Source organism: Vitis riparia, chromosome 11 (assembly GCF_004353265.1).
Source record: "Vitis riparia cultivar Riparia Gloire de Montpellier isolate 1030 chromosome 11, EGFV_Vit.rip_1.0, whole genome shotgun sequence".
In the NCBI taxonomy this organism is placed as follows: Eukaryota; Viridiplantae; Streptophyta; class Magnoliopsida; order Vitales; family Vitaceae; genus Vitis; species Vitis riparia.
The window spans coordinates 16,498,413-16,517,375 of NC_048441.1; the positions used below are offsets into that span (position 1 = coordinate 16,498,413).

An 18,963-nucleotide genomic window follows, 5' to 3' on the forward strand; every position below is an offset into this window, starting at 1 on the left:
TCCAAATTACGATCACAGTAAAATAATTGAAGGAATATATTCTTTTATAGAAAAATATTACAACAAAGATTGTACCTCACAATTTATCAATTTTAATAATTTCTTTTCCCATTATTTTACTTATATTATAAGACTTTCACGAAATTTATGCATATACTTTTAAACTTGCATTCTCATTCAATAACCAAGGTTGTTTTAGCGGTCTTGACTAGATCTTTGGTAGGACGCAGATCTAACTAACATTAAACTAATCACAAAATTGGTCAAATCTATCTCCAAATCCTATCTAAATTTGTTTAAATTTGTACATGTACAAAATTGGTAGGCCTTCCTTTTGATTCTACATGTTCGATGTCATTAAATTTGTTTAAAGAAAGAATTAAAGACTCTTTTCCATTACCATAACTTTCCGACGAATCATTAGCATCGACTTCATGCCACCCAAGTCAAAAAAAAAAAAAAAAAATTAAGGAGACGAAATCATTGGTGGATTCTCTATTTGAAAGTTTGAAAGTGATATTCTTGGAGTTGTTCATCAAACTTAGACATTAAGATATGATTAAGCTAACTTTTCTAAACACTAACCAATCAGAGATTAGGGTCTGCTACACTATTAACCTTATGTAAGCTTACATATACAAGGTTTATCTGCTAGAACCTCCATGATTCTATTTCGTCGGCTTGATTTTCACTATGCACGTCATTAATTAAGGGTGATTTTCTGCCATGGATCCAGGGTGCATGACAAAGACAGCCCCTAATGAGAACAAAAACCTAAGATCTTGTGTCATAAATTTAATGATACACACACCATATATAAATCGTACCTCAGTAGGTTGGGGAGTGAATATTGGGTTGGTCAGTGACCTTGTTGCTAGGGCAACTCTAGCTATCACTTCCATCTTTGTGTAGAACACACCCATGGTAGGTTCATTAAATGCTTCAAAATTGAAGATTTTCTATTGGTGTTGATGACCAAACTCATCAACCTAATTGTTCCAACAAATATTTAAAATTATTAGGAAAATTCTAGGGTAACGAATCGGTACCCATCGAAGATGTAATGTAATCCCAATCGTTGAAAGTATGTGATCAAATTTTAAATCATATGATGAAAGTACAAATATACGAGACTAGGCTTAATACAAAACGCTATGACGTAAATTTTTAATCAGTTCCATTTTTAGGTATGTATCAAATTGGTATAGTAATGGGATGCTTATTCATATGAATTGCTCGTATTTATTTCCATCACATAGGATATGAAGTAATTATTATTGTCGGATTTACATGTAATTGTATTCTAATTTTTTTTCATTAAACAAAGATACTTTTCAATATTAAGATAAAAATTTGCTTCTCAAATCGTGTTTAAAAAAGATTTGCAAATCTACTTACTTATCCAAATATAGATAAATCATATTAAAAAATACAAGACCCACACTTCAAAGTTTTTTCAATCCGACTAACCCGAGTTCAAAGTTACTCAAACATTTATTCATAATTATTTATTATTTTCTTAATTTTTGAATTTTTAAAAAAGTTAATAAAAAATTTTTGGTTTTTATATATCTATAATTCTTTTAAGGATCATGAAATTCAGTTTTGAAAATTGTTTTTAAAAACAATTATCTATCATATAAAACCATTTTGAAAATTTGAAAACATATTTAATAAATTTTTTGATAGAAAATTATGATATACCACGAATAAGTGTTCTTCTTAATCATAAAAGTTTATTACATTTAAAGTGAATGATAACTATATGGACATAATGGATTCTTACAAATTATTAGGTCTCACAATCCCGTGTTTAATCAAGAGGTAGTGAATTTTTAAACAAATTTTTGTTTTAAAAAACATAAAAAAAATGTTCCCCAACATACATTAAAATTTTCTTTCTCATGGTTCACATTTTTTAATTAGGAGGATTTTTATAAAGAATAATAACAAAAATAAATTTTAGGATACTATTCTGATCTTGTACTTGACTCTTCAAAAGTCAATTGATAATAACACTTTTAATTTACAAATATTTTAAAAATAAATTTAGGGTCAAAATAAATGTTTTCCTTTTTCTTATGTCATATTTGACTTTTTAGGATTCCATAAAAAGACCATGAATATAACACTCTTAATTCACTCCAACCTTTTTCCTTTTCCCTTTTTTCCCCATAACTATTTTCATCCTTTCAAAAAATAAAATATAAAAAATAAGTACGGACCTGCATTTCGCACTACGCCTTCCCACTCAATGGCGAAACTCACTTTTTATTTATTTGGTGAAAATTTGATTTTTTTGGAAAATGCTAGAAGTCGCTATTTATTTTTGTTTTATTTTTAAAGAGAAAAACAAAATAAGAAAGAAAAACTCTAAATATGACTCCTTATTTGAAAATGATAGTTTGTGATAAACCAAAGTCAAATCCTGGAATCAGGTTACTTATTGGAAAGATATGATAAAAAGACCGTAACACCCCTCTAAGTCCCTAAAAACAGGTATCTATTAAAGAAGGTGAAGTAAAGGAAAGATTCTGATAAAAAGGCAGCCAAATGAATCTGGTCACCTTTCTGAACAACTTCTTCAAAGGAAACTGCATTGGGAGGGTCGTTATGGGTTCCATTTGCTTTCAAGTAGTTCGAGTTCTCATGGAATCAACTTTTTCCCTAGCTTATCCAAATATTCCGTGGCCAATCTCCAACATCATTCGCTGGTGATGCACACAATGCTATGTACCCGGAACACGCTACAGAAAACAGGGGAGGATAACAAGAAAATAGAGTATGAAGAAAAGAAATGAAAATGCACCAGTGAACTTACTTGAGAGTTCTTCCAAAGCATGGATAGCTGGATTTCTCAATGCCCCGCATCCATAGCTCTATTTTTCTTTTTTTCGGCTTCCCCTACCAACTTCCTCCATCCTACTCGTTTTTTTTTCTCCTATCAGTTTCCCCTGCACGTTTTCTACCCGTTTCACTGCTCTTCTACTTCTTGCTTAGAGATGTCTCTATCCCTAACCACCACCATGGCAAGGTGGTGTTGTCCTTGGCCATGCGTCCCATGCATGCAGCTCACTTGAAGAAGCCAACCCTCCCACTCCTCCGAATGAAAACAAAACAAAACCAACTCTTCCCGGATGACCAACAGGTGTGTAAAAAACTTTGGTCCAAAGAGGGGTCTACAATAAGATATATAGAACAAAATAATAACTTTTATGTAAAATATAAATATAATTTTTTAAAAATCAAGGTATTCTAACACTTCAAATTTTAAAAATATAAGGTAAATCCATATTTTTTTATATAAAAATTATGACATTTTATTTTATATGAAAGGTACTTTTATTTTCTATTTTTAAAAATAAAAAATTTATTCAAACAAACATTAAATTATTATTTTATAAAAAAAAATTAATATAAAAATAGAATGATAATATTGATATTATAAAAATTTTATTAAATATTTTTATATAAATAAAAAATAAAAGTTTTACAAAAATCATTATTTTTCCTACTTTTACATTAAATCATTTTTATTTATAGATTTTTCTAAAAATTAGCATAACACATATCTAAAATCTTACTAAAAATATGAAAAAAGTACTTTAAACTTTTTTGATATTTAAAATTTTTCATATTTCAAATATAAAAAAGACTAAAGGTAGTGTTTGTTTTTTACTTAATTATAAATAGAGCTTTAATCTTTAATAATATTAAGTATTATGTTTTTTTTAATATTTTCTTTCTATCAAACATTAAAAAGTTAAAAAAAAAAAAACAACATGTTATTTTTTTTATTTAGTAAAAATCAAATATTTTGATTTTTTCTATTCAACAAAAAGTTTATAATAAGTCATGAAAAAAATAGAAAAACAAACAACTTAAAGTCTAAAAGTAAATTATTTTCAGTAAAAAGTTAAAAAAAACAAACTACCTCTAAAAACACTTTTAAAACTCTGTTTAAGATGGTGTTTGTTTTTTTACTTAATTCTAAATAAAACTTCAATACTTAATAGTGTTAAGTATTAGATTGTTTGTTTGTACAATATTTTATTTATATTAAGTATTAAAAAGTTTTAAAAAAAATCAATATATTATTTTTTCTATTTAAAAAAAAATCAAATATTTTAATTTTTTTTATTCAACAAAAAAATTTATAATAAATCATAAACAAGTAAAAAATCAAACAACTTAAAATTTAAAAACAAAAAGCTAAAAAACAAACCGCCTAAGTTTGAAAACAAGCTTATGACTATGTGAACCCAATTTAAAATATCCCGTCTGACAAACATATTGGATAAATGACACGTGATTAATTATACATATATATATTGAAAATTTATTTGGGTAAAGATAATATTTTTAAAAAATCATATGGAAAGGACTTAAAACCGTCCAATAAAATTGTAGTAGGTTGACTAGGGCAATGATGTTAAAATATGAATATTTTGACAGTAGGGTAAGTAGGCAAGCTCACACCTATTAATTTCTTGTGCTTTAAATCTAATTGACATGTTGTGTCACGTGGGTCAGCCTCGTACTAGATATTTACTGACCCATTTCTGATTTGGCCAATTAATGGATCCTCCCGCTTCCTTAGTTGCTAAGAGAAAACTAACAAACAAATTTGGCCCTATTCCTTTAGGAAATTTATGATGCATCCCCTCATAATTTTATCTTACTTTCACATCTTATAAATTATTATAAATTCAAAAAAAATGAATTCGGGTTTTTAAAAAATAAATTTAATATAAAAAGGTAAAAGATTAATTTTTTTAAGACCTATTTATGACAAAAAGTGAATTCGTTTTATTTTATAAAATAAGTAGAGTTTAAATGATGGACGTTAAGTAGAAAGCACAAATGGAGGCAGATGATTGGCTAAAACGAGTCATCCCACGTTATTAAGAAATGGAAACTAAAGATTATAAAAATGTTACTTCAAAAGAAGGGACAACTTATTATTATTATTATAATAATAATAATAGTAATAATTATAATGAGAAAAAGAAGAAGAAGAAGAGGAGGTAAGTGGGGTAGAAATTATTAAATTATATAGTTGAATATGGAGACAAGCATAGATTTGGAATAGATAAAACTGCGCCCCACCTCCCAAACACCACTCTATTGCCCACTTAAAAGGCCGGTCTGAGACACGTGGCATAACTAGAAGCGGCCACGTTTACCTTTGTCAAGACTCAACCCTCAGACCCTTTATGCGCCAACGCATCTCCCCTAAAGTAATGCCAAAAGCAAATCCCCCACTCTCTAACCCACTCTTTCCACCTCCCCCAGTCCATTTTATACATTTCTTCTTCAACCCCTCTACGCGCTTTTATCAGCGCGTGCCATGCTCTAGTTTGACATTAATTACTGTGATTAAAAGTCCAACATGTCAATATGTAGAAAGTTTTGGGAGGAAATACAAGTATACAGCCTATTTTGAGAATGGATTTATTTGCTACTTTTTTGAAGGAGGAGTTGACGGGGACGTTAAGAAGGGAACATGTCAGGTAAAGGAAGACCGCGGGGTGGAGCGCGTGGAAGAAGCAGTAATATCGGAAAATATCAAACCTACGGAGCGTGACGTGTAGAGAAAGATGATAAAAGGGTGCGGAAATGGGTCCTATCTCGTGACCCACGAAATATCGAACCGCCCCGATTACTTCCACGATACCCTCTGTGTTACTGTGCATCACTCTCCTCTATATTACGCTGCTCCCCCGCTTCTCAAAAAGTGAAATTTGTGAACGACCCACTCTCTCTCGTCTCTCGTTTCTCGTCTCTCGGCTCTCTGCCCGTCCTCCTCCTCCCCCCTTTTCCAAGAGAGGTCAGACGCGAAAGAAGTGTGTATGGGATGGAAGCTCCCAATAACAACATCATAGCACCCTTCGTCATGAAGACTTATCAGATGGTCAACGATTCAAGCACTGATGCCCTCATCACCTGGGGCAGAGCCAACAACAGCTTCATCGTCTTCGACCCTTTAGACTTCTCCCAGAGGATCTTGCCCGCTTATTTCAAGCACAACAACTTCTCCAGCTTTGTTCGTCAGCTCAACACCTACGTGAGTATTTGAGCCTCCTCCATCTACAGCACGCCTCCCAATTATTTATTTATTTATTTATAATCCTTTATCCTGCATCAGGGTTTCAGAAAGGTTGATCCAGATAGATGGGAGTTCGCCAACGAGTGGTTCCTTCGTGGCCAGAGGCAATTGCTCAAGAACATCGTCAGGAAGAAGCATAGCTCTTGTGGTAGGAGTTCGTTTTTGCTACAGGCGAAGCTGGAAGATGGTGATGAGGAAATATTGGCGGAGATTGAGAGGCTGAAGCACGAGCAGAAGTCCCTTGAGGAGGAGCTTGAGGGGATGACCAAGAGGTTGGAAGCAACTGAGAGACGTCCACAGCAAATGATGGCGTTTCTCTACAAAGTTGTGGAAGACCCAGAGCTTATTCCGACAATGATGATGGAGAAAGAGAGGAGGAGGCAATTGGGCGAGAAGAAGAGGCGTCTTCTGATCCAATCGACATCGTCTTCCTCAGGCACCGCTGGGACGGCTTCAGTGAAGTCGGAAGAGGAAGAAGACGGCAGCACTGTAGGTATAATTTCATCGCCGGAGACTCTGAGCCACTCCTCACCGTCGCCGGACACAAGCACTCCGGCGTGGGTGAAGCCAAGGCAGATGATGGGTTGGCCTCTCGTCGCCCAACAGCCTTACCCTTTGGCTGCCATTCCCAGTCCCATATATTCCGGGTCTGTGACCGGAATAGGACATTTCAACACGATGTCGCCGCCGCCTGAAAACACCATTTCTAGCTACAAGAGCAGTGATAGTGGGCAATTAAGCTATTTCACAGAAATGGAGGATGGGGTGGAGACCCGTCCGCTGCCTTATCCATTTTCTCTTTTAGAAGGTGGCTTTTAGTTTCCCCTCACAAGATTTATCCTTCATTCTTATCTTCTGTAATATTACTTTTATATCTCCCCTTTATTGCTTTTTTTTTTTTGTTTTGTTTTTTTTTTTTAGTAAACACCCCAACAAATAAATTTCAATTATGCCTCTACTATACATTTCATGTCACTATTTCACTTTTTTTTATTTATTTATATAATTTATATAACATATCTAAAAAGTAGAGAATATGTTGCTTTTCACTCCCAAAGTTCAGAATATCCAATATTTGATTGTAGGATATTTTCTTATATTTTTTTTCTTGATAATATTAAAAAGAATTTGTGATTGGGTTAAAAAAAAATCTGAAAACCTCAGACAGGCCAGAAACTGAGTTGGGGTTGGACCGAGTTAGGGAGACAGAGTGTCCCGAGTCAAGTTGCCAAATTAGGAAGGACTGATTGTGCGGTTCGTTAACTTGCCAATAAGGGAGCGGCAGGTGGCACAATTTAGGACTCTGTGTGGGAGGCGTGGAGTTAAAAGAAAAAGAAAAAAAGGAGAGGAAAAAGGTTAAAAAGGATGAGAATCCCTCGCACACCCCACGTGACCACGACCCTTTGGGAAGCGCAAGGCCAAGCCACAAGGGCAGCAGGCCAGCTCAATTTTACAGGCTGCACACAGGTGCGCTAATTAATTATTGGTAGGCCCCTTCCCTTTCCCTCTTTAGGACTCTGTCTCCAAATCCTCCCATTTAGTCTTCAATTAACCCATCAATGTGTCTCTTATGCTATGCGTTGCTACCCTTATCATAAATTCATTCTTAATTAATTAAAATTAAAATTAAATTTGAGATAGTCGGTCGGCATGTGAGCAGCCAACTAAAAGTGCAAATACAGAAGCCAAAAAGAGAGGGGAGGGATGACGAGAGATCAACGTCAGAATGATCACGTGGGCCCCTTATTTTTTAGAGCGTACCGAGACGCGTGTCAAGTGGGACCCACCAATAATGGAAAGATAGGGCAAGTGCTGGCCACTCCCCATTTGCCAACTGGACACTCAGACAAAAGCATCTCGTCTTTTCACTTTTGTTTTTTTGGGACCAGTCCTTAGCCACGTGCGCACACGTGGGAGACTTTTCCATCAGGTTTGCCACGTGTCGTCTGCCACCCATCACCCCACCTGGGTCCTACCACGTGTTCCACCCATAACTCACCAGCAATGTGTCTGCAACTTAATAGGGTAAGCCTCGTACGCACCCAGACATGATTATTTTGTTTAATTTTAATGTATTGAAGTGGACAGAGTCAGTGCGACACGTGTCCATGTCTATTCCTCGGATTGTCAGAGTCAGCCAAGATAGAGGAATGAGGACCATGTATTAAGGGTGATTGTCGTTTCATTCAGTGTTCTTTTTAGGCTCAATTGTGTGGTTAATCATAGCCCACGCCCCACTATTAAGTATTACCCAACTACATCTTCATAAACCACACTTTTTTTTTTTTAATTTTTTCCAAATTTTCCAATTTTTTTTGGGGAAGGTGGATTAGACAATGTTCTAACAAGCTGATTCAAGGCCGAAGGGACTATACATAGAAAGAGATTAAAGGACATAAACATGTGTGTCTGAGGCTATTGGCAAATGGGCCTAGTATTTAGCATTCTACCCCCGAAAACCTTAGTTTTTCCATGGACACAGATCCACGAAAAAATACATGGAACCTAGGATTGGGAGGGCCATGCCTTGTTGTTTCCGAAGTTCACAAGACATCCTATGTATTTTTATTTGAGGTAGTTGAAGGTGGGATGACAGACAAAATCTTCACTGAATTCTTGGGATGAAATATGCAGGCTACAGCCTCTATGGGAAGAGGACACAGTGTTCTAAAATTTATGTTGGGCCGACTTGTTGTCCAGACTGATGTTGGGCCTGGACTGCTTGGGCTTCTATGTTTACCTAGAGTCTGCAGATCAGTTTACCTAGAGTCTCAGTTTTTGTACTCATAGGCAGGCCTCTGTCCATGGAAAAAGCCCCATGAGAGGCCCAATCAATGAGAGCCCAAGGAAACCTACCTTTTAATTGTTGTCGAGCCCACTGCAATACTGCTGTGGAAATGCCTCTCTCCAACATACTCATGGTCTAACCGAGCTCGTCGCATGGACACCGTTCTTTTAAAAAAGACAAGACTTGACTAGGAAATCCCAATCTTATGGGAAAGAATCTTCCGGTAACTATGGAAAAGGTGATTACCAAATCCCATTTCTTTTCCCTTCAAAAATGTCTCACTTCGTTTTCCCACTTAACAAAAAATCTTGCACCCTTTTGGTAAATAAACTGAAAATGAAACGAGAAAGATCGATGTCTTCAGTCCTGTCCAAAACCACATAGTTGATAAAGACGAAGGGTCCACTAGGCCATATATATATATATATATATGCATGCACTACAGTAGTAAGGGAAGGTCGGCAGAGCCATTTTCTATTGAGACTGTGATTTTGCTTAGCCTTCTTTTTCCAGCTTTTCAACCCACCTTCCATTCTATCATTTGATGGGCATCTCCACTACCTTCCCTTTCTTTCAAAAACTTAAGCCATTCCAAATGCATTCAAAAACCTCCTTTTCTACTTAAACGCGCCTTTAAACCCTTTAAGTGCCCCTAATCTTCCTTTCTAATCTTCTGTGGGGATACCATTGTCTCCCACCAAAGAAAGATTGTCGTTAGTTTCATGACTGTACTAGGTAAAACTTAATCCATGTCCCCATATGCTCTTTTTTTTTTAGCCTGCTCCTAGCTAGTTTTGCACCTAACTTCAATCTCTTTCTTTTTAGGTAAGATGAAATCTAATGATATGACCCCTTAGGTTAGGTTTAAATTGGATTTCATTAGGCTATATATGATGATCCTATACTTGATATGACCTCTTTAGATTTGAATTGGATTAGAGCTTATGATTAGGTGTGTTCTCCTATCAACCTTCTTATAGTAAAAATTAACTTTTGTTTACCTGATTAAGTGGTTGCTACAATTGGAACATTCTTATCAGTGCGTCAGCATCGATGTCAGATCGGAGGATGCCCCACTTAAGATAATATTTCTTAGATCTAATTATCATGGAAGGGATCTGGAGTAAAAGTGGTTCAACACACAGAAAAAAAAGGTGACATTCCCACAACAGTCTAATCCAGCTTTGAGATTATTTAAAGCTCAAATATACTTGTTAGTTTAGTATTTGTGAAGAAAGGTGTAGAGATGAGTGGAATGCATGGTGCCCACATAGATTCTGTTGTCTTACTAGTTGTTTCAACGAGAGGTGGAAACAATTAATTTATTCTAGTATACATGTTTGTTTTGTAGGAAAATGAGGGAAAGTTCTTTTTTATAGAGGCTGGCCAAATGGGAACAATTCCTCATGGGCAATAAAGATGTTGATTGTTCTCTTAATATTTAAACATAATAATTATTTGGCTCCTGCAATCATACTAAGAAATATATTTGGAATAAGAGAGCCATTGGAAGAGTTTAAAGAGAACGACCTTCCTTGTGGACATCATGATCAATCATCAAAAAGCTTCATGTAGGATTGAATTTTAAAAAGATCTCAAGGGAAAAGAAATGGGGTCATTTTCTTAACTTGCAAACAAGTCAGTCATGTGTGCTTTTACTTACCTCTAGCTAGTTAGGATCCAAAGAAGGTAGAGTTTTCTCAATAAATGTAATGGTGGTCTTGCTTGTTATGATTCACTTCTGCTTCTTCATCATGAAGGTTGCTTTTCTGAATGCCTCCCTTAGTTGATTGGGATGGATTGAATAATGGGTAGAATGTTGGGTAGGAGAGGAAAGTGAAAAGGTGATGGTAATTTGCAAAGTGGCACTCTCTATTGGCACATCAAAAGCATGTAAGCTTGGTAATTTAGTAATTTATGTATAAATTAAAGATAGAATATATCTTCTCCTGTTCCCTTGTCCTTTGAACTCGATGGAGCGTTGCAGCTGCTCTACACTTTATGTTTGTTAAATGCAGGATCATTTGGCTACGATGATGGTGTTGGGGCTTAAAATATATCCATGTATGATAATTAATAATTTGAAAACTAAGTAATTGATCTCATGTTTTCCCTGGATGTTTCTCATTAGTTTTATCAACTTGATATTGTAGCATAGCTTAAAGCAACAATTCAATGATGAAGTTACATAGAAATTAATTTTGCTGAATTAAAGTGCTATTATGATTATTTTATTTTTCTTGAATCGGGCTTTGAATTCCTTCTCTGAAAATTAAGTAGTGTTTGGTAAGAATAAATTAGACTTTTTATAATATTTCGCGACCATTATTTTGATGACTCATTCTTGGAATTTAGAAGAACGCTCTTATTGCACCCCAACAATCATTTCCCTAACATGGTGCTTCCGTGAAGCAAACTCATGACCCTTGGATCGTGTTTTGACCATTTCATCTAAAAAGTAAGACTAGACTTTAACCTTTTATGACACTTTACTAGCATTATTATGGTAATTTATCCTCAAGTTTAAGAGCGTCATTATTGCATCCCAACAATCCTTTCCCTAATATGATGCTCTCATCTAGCGAACTCATGATCCTTGGTTTTGACACTAATTCTTGGATTGAGTTTTGATCAGGTATCTAGACACTAATTGGTATTTGATGAGAGTAGGTTAAGCCTTTTCTGGTATTTGGTCAGTATCATTTGGATGACTTATTCAAGAGCTTAAGATCGACATTGTTGCATTCCAACAATTTTCACTGATAAAATCGTCAACTAAAAATTTATATAATTAGCTAGAATGAGAAATATTCCTTCAATTTTCATGGCTGAGAGAGTATACACTTGCCTAAATATTATCTTAAATTGGTAACTACCCCATTTAAAATTACAGAATAAAGACTGGGCTGGCTTATTTTATCATATTTTTATCCTATTCTTATTATTATATTAATGTAGTTTTATTCTTAGTAGCACTTGAGTTAAAATGGAAGGACAAGACAGCTAGAGAATGGTATATGATCCTCACTGGGGGGATTGATTCAAGAGGGTTGACATTCCTGAAACACAATCTTAGGTAATTTCGGATAAAATATACCTGAAAGAGCCCACAAACTTTGTCTAATACTGGTTACAAATGCCATTACTGGATCCTCTAGGCGTCTAGCTCTGTGTCTGAATGTTGAAATTTGTCCTGAGAGGGTAAATGCATGCGGGAGAATATACCAGAGGCTAAAATGGGAGATGAAGCTTTAAAGGACAATAAATGATCCCTTTTGTTACTAATAATCCAATGTTGGAAGCCAGCTTGGAAGCATAGATGAGACAAGGATAAACCTTGAACACCGCATTCATGAACCTTGATATGCTGTTATTGCATGGTTAGTGGAGAGGCTCAAGATGGGGGGAGCTCACTCTCTCTTTCCTTCGTTCTTTTTCCCTTTCAGGTAAGGTCATTAACAAAATAGAATTACAACAATTCAAGGAGGGAGCACCTAAAGCCCCTCTAAAAGCAGAAAAGAAACCCTTATGAGTTGACAGCTTCCAAATAATAATCTACATGAGTCTACTATGACCCTTCTCTTTTGCTTTTATGTCTTAACTTTAGCTCTCAGTCTCTCTTTCCTCTTAAAATTTATGCTTTGATAAGTATAAGTGTATAGATACAATATTTGATCAATTGATTGATTGACCCACATTACATAGCTCAATCTCTCTTTAGGCTTTAAAACTTGGCTCTTTAATACCCTGGAAAGGCTAGAGATGCTAAAACGCATTAGGGGGATTAGTTATATACTTATGTGTGAGACCATGCTACTTTGAGTGGATCGGGTATAATGCTGCTCTCTTATGCTTTACATGCATAAAGAAAGACTGCCCATTTTGAGGTTTGCACCACTCAATCGAGTTTTTGTTGCACTATAATCAGTATTATTGAATATATAATATGGGAATTTTTTTTCTAAGCCTTCTCGAAACTTATTTAAGATGCTTCTAAGTATATAAAGCTACTCTTTTTTTTTTTATATAGGTATATTTTCTTAACTCCTCATTGCATCATTGGTGTATAAATTAATTAATACACAATCTCACTTCTTTTTCTTTCTGTCTTTTCTCCCACTCACTGAGTATGTAATATCCCTTCTTTTTTTTTTTTCCTTAATTTTCCCCATAAACAAGAATTTATTAAAGCAATAGAGAACAAAATATGGAACATGCATTCCTTCAAAGGGAAGATTCAGCAATTTGGAGTCCAATGAAGAGTTAAAGAACGAATACAATTTATGTAACCCTAGGGAAGTGAAAAAAAAAAGTAAGTCCTATTTTTAAGTGCTTTTGATAACATAAAATTTAAACTATTTAAATTAAAAATCACTTACTTTATTTAGTAATAGAGATCTAACTAATCACTTATAACGAATCAAAATGAATTATAAACTTTTACATTTATTTTATTTTATTTTTATTCTTTTTTATAAAATAATAATTTTTATTTTTTAATTCATTTTATTATAAAATTTTATTTATTTTAAATTAAAACACTTATTTTATATTAAAATATTTTATTATTTATTCATATAAAATCAAATTCTAAAAAATATCTCCAATTTTTCTAGGAGATAGATAAATATCTAGTTTTTACCTTTAAATATTCTTTTAACATATAAGAAATTTTCTTTAAATAAAGCAAGGGATAGTTTTTCTTTGAAGCTTTAACTATTTTTTATTCTAATTTTTATTATCTTATTAAAAATCATTAACAGAGTTTGACCTCTACGCTATCCAAGAAGACAAGCAATACCATGATTAGTCCAAAGGATGAACATGGCTCGGGGGAGGGGTTTCTTTTTGGATTCCTTTTTCTTTTTCTTTTTTTTTTTTTAAGCATTTTCAAAGTTCGAAAACCAAAAAAAATAGTTCCACTCACCCAAAAATTTAAGTTGAAATCAAGTTGAAAATGTGGGTGAATAATCTAAAATATATATGGAAGGAATACGGAGAAAGTTATAGAAGCTACTAGAATCTTTGAAATATTAGAATCAATTGAGTTGAATGTATTTCTTAGACTACACCCATCTTTTATCATGATAATTTACTGATTACAGGAAGAAAACAAGAGAAAATTAGAGAGAAAGAGAAAAAAAAATACAGTTTGTCAACAGGTGACACAAGTGGGTATTGAGGAGAAAGAATCTTGGCAGATTGAAAGATGTTGTTAGTTATATACTGAGTTTTTATTCAAGAAACCAGAAACAAACAAATGAAAAGAGGAGATTCTCCGAAGTCGTGGGCACTTTGATTATGGTGGAGCGTCATTGTACTTGTTCTCTTCCCAGGACAGCACGGTGGGAAGTGGATGGGGAAAGGACAGCATGGTCTTTTCCTTTTTAATTTTTCAACCCCACTCAGATTTTACAACTGCTTAAGTGTTTTTCCTGATCTAACTTACCAGCTTTTTATTAGCATATAAGGTTTAGAAAGAGCTTTATTAAGATACACTTAATGATCTCATATCCATGACTTAAAGATATTTTTCCATATGCAAGCTGTCACAAGTGAAAAATGAGACTAACATTTTATACTTTCCAAAAAAATAAAAATATCCCATATGAAATTGATGGTCTAGAAAGCATTGATGAGTGAGCTTAAATGGTAGCATAAGGTGGCTAGGGCTATCTCTCTCAGATCTCAAATCAATTGGTGCTTTTGGACTATCATGATGAGGTCTCCATCTCTAATTATCTCCGACTTTGGGTCTAATCACGTCTTCATGAATGGCACTGTCAATGGTATATGATGAGAAAGTCCAAGAAAAGCCTTCAATTCAGATGGTTAGCAAGTCTCAATATGCCATCAATAGGGTAAATTAATACTCTATATGAATAATTCATTAGTCCAGCCTTCATGGGGTAAGGTCATCATGAACTTGAAGTCGCACTCTTCTTCATGAACTCTATTTCCCATACTCTAGATTATTCATAATTTAACCCAAAAAGTAATTATACACTAACACTAACACTAACACACGTGTGAGTCAAGACTTCTAACCTCTTCCCATCTCCAACTTTTCCAAACAGAGAGAATCCAAAACCTATTTTAGATGTGGAGTTACATAATGGTTCTTTTTTTTTTTGGGTTTGAAATATAGCTCTATTTATGGAATCATGTCAATTTCCCACCATGCGAGGAGATGGTTGACTAGTGCGGTGAATGAGAATTTGTCCTTGTAAGTAGAATGCTATAGAGTGCTCTTAATCTCTCGGAAGCAGTGGCGAAGAGTGAAGAGGAGGGCGGTGGTTGTAGGTGGTTAATGGTAGTTATTACTTTAGGCTCTCTAGTCTTTGGTCCAAGGACCCTCGCATATATATTGAACCCAATTCAATTCCGTACGTGCCCATTCACTTCTCAAGTTTCAGACTTTCCTTTTTTCGCTCTCCGTGTTTGGTTTGGGTCAGCAGTTCTCGCTCTTGGCCGTCTCCTCCATTGACCTAAACGAAGGTCAGACGAACTCATTTCACAAAGTGAATAAGTCGACCCTCTTCATATTCCAACAATCCAGGAATTCACTTAATATCTATCAAATCCTTCTTTGGATAAGGGTGAAGTATGTCTCTCTAATCTCAACCTAATTTCTCTATAGAGAGAGAGCACGTGTTTTCATGAGTACTTCGTTAAGAGAGTGATTTGTAATACATGGGTATTCCTTGGTTTTGCATGAAGTCTCTCAACTTTCCTGTGGAGCAGTAAGTTTGTTCGGCAACTGCCCCTCGGCTCTTATATGTTGTTTGATGGACTACTTGAAAGAAGTGGAAGGCAAGCGAGTTCATGATCCCCTGGGGCGGAAGATGAGCAAATCAGAGAGGCGCATTTTGGTGCCAGGACCGGTCATCGTTGGTGCGGGGCCATCGGGCCTAGCAGTGGCTGCATGTCTAAAAGAAAGAGGTATTTCCAGTTTGATACTAGAAAGGGAAAATTGCATAGCTTCCTTGTGGAATCTCAAGACTTATGATAGACTTCACCTTCATCTTCCCAAGGAACACTGCGAGCTCCCTCTCATGCCTTTTCCTCCTGACTTCCCCAGATATCCAACCAAACACCAGTTCCTGAACTACTTGGAGGCTTATGCCAAGCGCTTTGATATAAGACCCTTTTTCAACAAGACGGTGGTGAGCGCGGAATTCGATCCTAGGAGCAGGCTTTGGCAGGTTAAGACTCGGGGATTCAAAAAGGAGGAGGAAATCGTGTACCAGTGCCAATGGCTCATAGTCGCAACCGGCGAGAATGCAGAGGAGGTTGTGCCGGAGATTCAAGGGATGAATGAGTTTGCTGGGCCTATAATCCACACAAGCTCATACAAGAGCGGGGATTCATACCGGGGGAAGAGAGTGTTGGTAGTTGGATGCGGAAACTCGGGCATGGAGGTCTGTTTGGATCTCTGCAATCATAATGCTTTCCCATCCCTCGCGGTTAGAGATTCAGTAAGCATACTTAAACTCTCTCACATACCATACTCCTTGTACATACATAAAAGCAAGGCCTCTAGTAAGAATTCTTGATTTAATTATCTTAGAAAACCATCTTCTTTTCTTTTTCTTTTTCTCCTATTGCACCAAAAAAGAATCGGTGAGGTTTCGTGCTTAAGTCTTATAGATGCAAGAAACAAAACCCCATCACAAGATTCAGTTTTAACTTCATTATAGGGCGTGTAAGGACAAACTAGAAGCAAAACTGGGATCAGTCTTCTGATAATAGTACCCAGTCGGTTAGGACTTAGGAGTTTAGAATGCATCTTCTTTGAGATGGAAGTAATATTGTAATCCAGTTGCAAAAGGTTTACTTCTGCAATATCATAGGAGAACTAACAAGAGCTTCTAAAAGTAAAAAATAAAAATAAAAATAAATAAATGAATAAAGAAATAAAGAAATAGTAATTGTCCTTGTTGTCTCACTTTCTTGGAATTTGTTGGCATGCGCGATACTGGCATGGTTGAATACAGTTTATGCTTTTTTTTTTTCTATAAATTAAATTCTCTGCAAAGAAACACAAGTTGTGTTAGAGATTCGAAAGTGTGCATGGTGGTGGTATAACATAGCAGTCATGCTTAGAAGCAGCAACTCCACGCATGAGGGAGGGAAGAGCTCATCTTTACTCTTTTTTTTTTTTTTTCAAAGCTCTTTAAGAACCTTTTCTGCTTGCAGGTGCACGTCTTGCCTCAAGAGATGCTAGGGAGATCAACTTTTGGATTGTCCATGTGGTTGGTAAAGTGGTTTCCAGTACGCCTTGTGGATCAATTTTTACTTCTAGTATCTCGAATGATGCTCGGGGACACTGCTCGATTAGGACTCAATCGCCCAAAGCTTGGCCCACTTCAACTCAAGAGCTTGTCCGGCAAGACACCTGTGCTGGATGTTGGGACACTTGCAAAGATCAAAACTGGGAATATCAAGGTTGGCTTTTATACAAGTGCTTAATTACAATATTCCTTTTTGCTTTGTATTTCTTCTTAGTTTATGATAAACTGCTAGATTTGTAATCTAAATATCGTAAATGTCCTTAAACGTGTAGGTTTGCCGTGGAATAAAGCAGCTATCATGTCATACTGCAGAGTTTGTTGATGGGAGAGTGGAGAATTTTGATGCCATTATTCTAGCTACAGGTTACAAAAGTAATGTGACATCTTGGTTGAAGGTATATTTTTCTTGATTTGGAGTACTTTTGTTATTGGATTACTTGAAAGGTCCCAAGAAACCTCAATCGCCTTCAATTAATTGTTGTCCCAGGAAGGCAATATGTTCTCAGAGAAAGATGGGTTGCCCAGAAAGCCATTCCCAAATGGATGGAAAGGTGAGTGTGGACTATATGCAGTGGGCTTTACTAAACGTGGCCTGCTTGGTGCTTCTTTAGATGCAAGAAGGATTGCAGAAGAATTAAGCGTGCACAGTTCATGGCCTTTCCAGCACGTCCGCCACGACAATCATGATCTGTGAGGGATGCAATTGAAGATTTATGAAGTTAATGGACTTTAATGGTGACTTTTTGAGTTGGTAGCTGCACCAAGGAAGTATATATAATTTCCCCCTCTTCAGTGTAAGGGATGAAATGAAAGGGAAAAAAAAAAAAAAACAAGAAAGAGTAGGACATGTGATTCCTAACTTTCAGATGTAAGGTGGGGGAAGAGAGCTTTTGTTTTGTTTCCCCTTTTTAAATTTTTTGGTTTTTATTTCCCTTCTTATATTTTTTGGGGTTAGGGGTGTTCAACTGTGTATATCTTGTACATTGCCATTTTTCTCTAGCGAGGTAAATCTTTAAGACAGAGATTCCTTAGGGTTCCTGTAGATGTTTGAAAGTAGTGAGGGTGGGGGTGGTGTTGACAAACTATATTTCCAAACTGATGTAAAATGATCAGAATCATATGTGAATTCCCATCAATACGGCCCTGTATGATTAGTTGTCCATTGATTGTGATAGCTAATAAAACTCAATGTCGTAAGCTTTCATGACTTGAATACCATATAAACATAATTTGAAAGAGCTGAATACGTAGTAGATGGGACAAATGAACATTAGTACATCAAAGGGACAAGATACTAAGTCCCCATCTCCTACAATTTCTACACATCAATATCCGTAAGAGCATTCAACTGATATATATTGAGCTAGCAGGGACCAACCCATCAAGTATCCCTTTTCCCCCAAAAAAAACAAAAAGAGAAAGTGCATGATTAAAAGAAAAGGGAAAAAAGAAAAAACTTTAAGGGCCATGGAAGGTCCCATGGAGATAGAAGTGACCCTATGGTTCTTTCATAAATCTTGTGAAGATTACCTTTTCAATATATTACAGCTGATATGAATTCAATAGTTCGTTATCCTCATTGCCTTGGCCTTTCCATCCTCATCAGCAACCCGGACCACCATTATTCTTTGGAACTCCACCCATTCTAGTCCACAATTTGATCCCTGTCAACATTCAAGGATGGGGTCTGCAATATTTAAGATGATATTTATAGCATGTAAATTATGGTCATATTCAGTACCCATTAAATTTTCTTGGGGCTGATACGTACA

At 35.6% G+C, this 18,963-nt stretch overlaps 2 protein-coding genes across 2 annotated transcripts; both read left to right on the forward strand.

The window, feature by feature from the left end:
- The first annotated feature begins 5,725 nt into the window (after window positions 1-5,725).
- On the forward strand, window positions 5,726-7,096 carry LOC117925733 (heat stress transcription factor C-1). Its single transcript, XM_034844827.1, has 2 exons — window positions 5,726-6,067; window positions 6,149-7,096. Exons 1-2 carry the CDS (start codon window positions 5,858-5,860, stop codon window positions 6,926-6,928), a joined length of 990 nt encoding a protein of 329 aa, XP_034700718.1. The 5' UTR covers window positions 5,726-5,857; the 3' UTR covers window positions 6,929-7,096.
- An 8,086-nt stretch (window positions 7,097-15,182) lies between these two features.
- LOC117924936 (indole-3-pyruvate monooxygenase YUCCA2) lies at window positions 15,183-18,339 on the forward strand. Its single transcript, XM_034843679.1, has 5 exons — window positions 15,183-15,501; window positions 15,618-16,375; window positions 17,097-17,345; window positions 17,464-17,586; window positions 17,679-18,339. The coding sequence occupies exons 2-5, from the start codon at window positions 15,686-15,688 to the stop codon at window positions 17,883-17,885; spliced, it is 1,269 nt and encodes a 422-aa protein (XP_034699570.1). The 5' UTR covers window positions 15,183-15,501; window positions 15,618-15,685; the 3' UTR covers window positions 17,886-18,339.
- The last annotated feature ends 624 nt before the right edge of the window (window positions 18,340-18,963 follow it).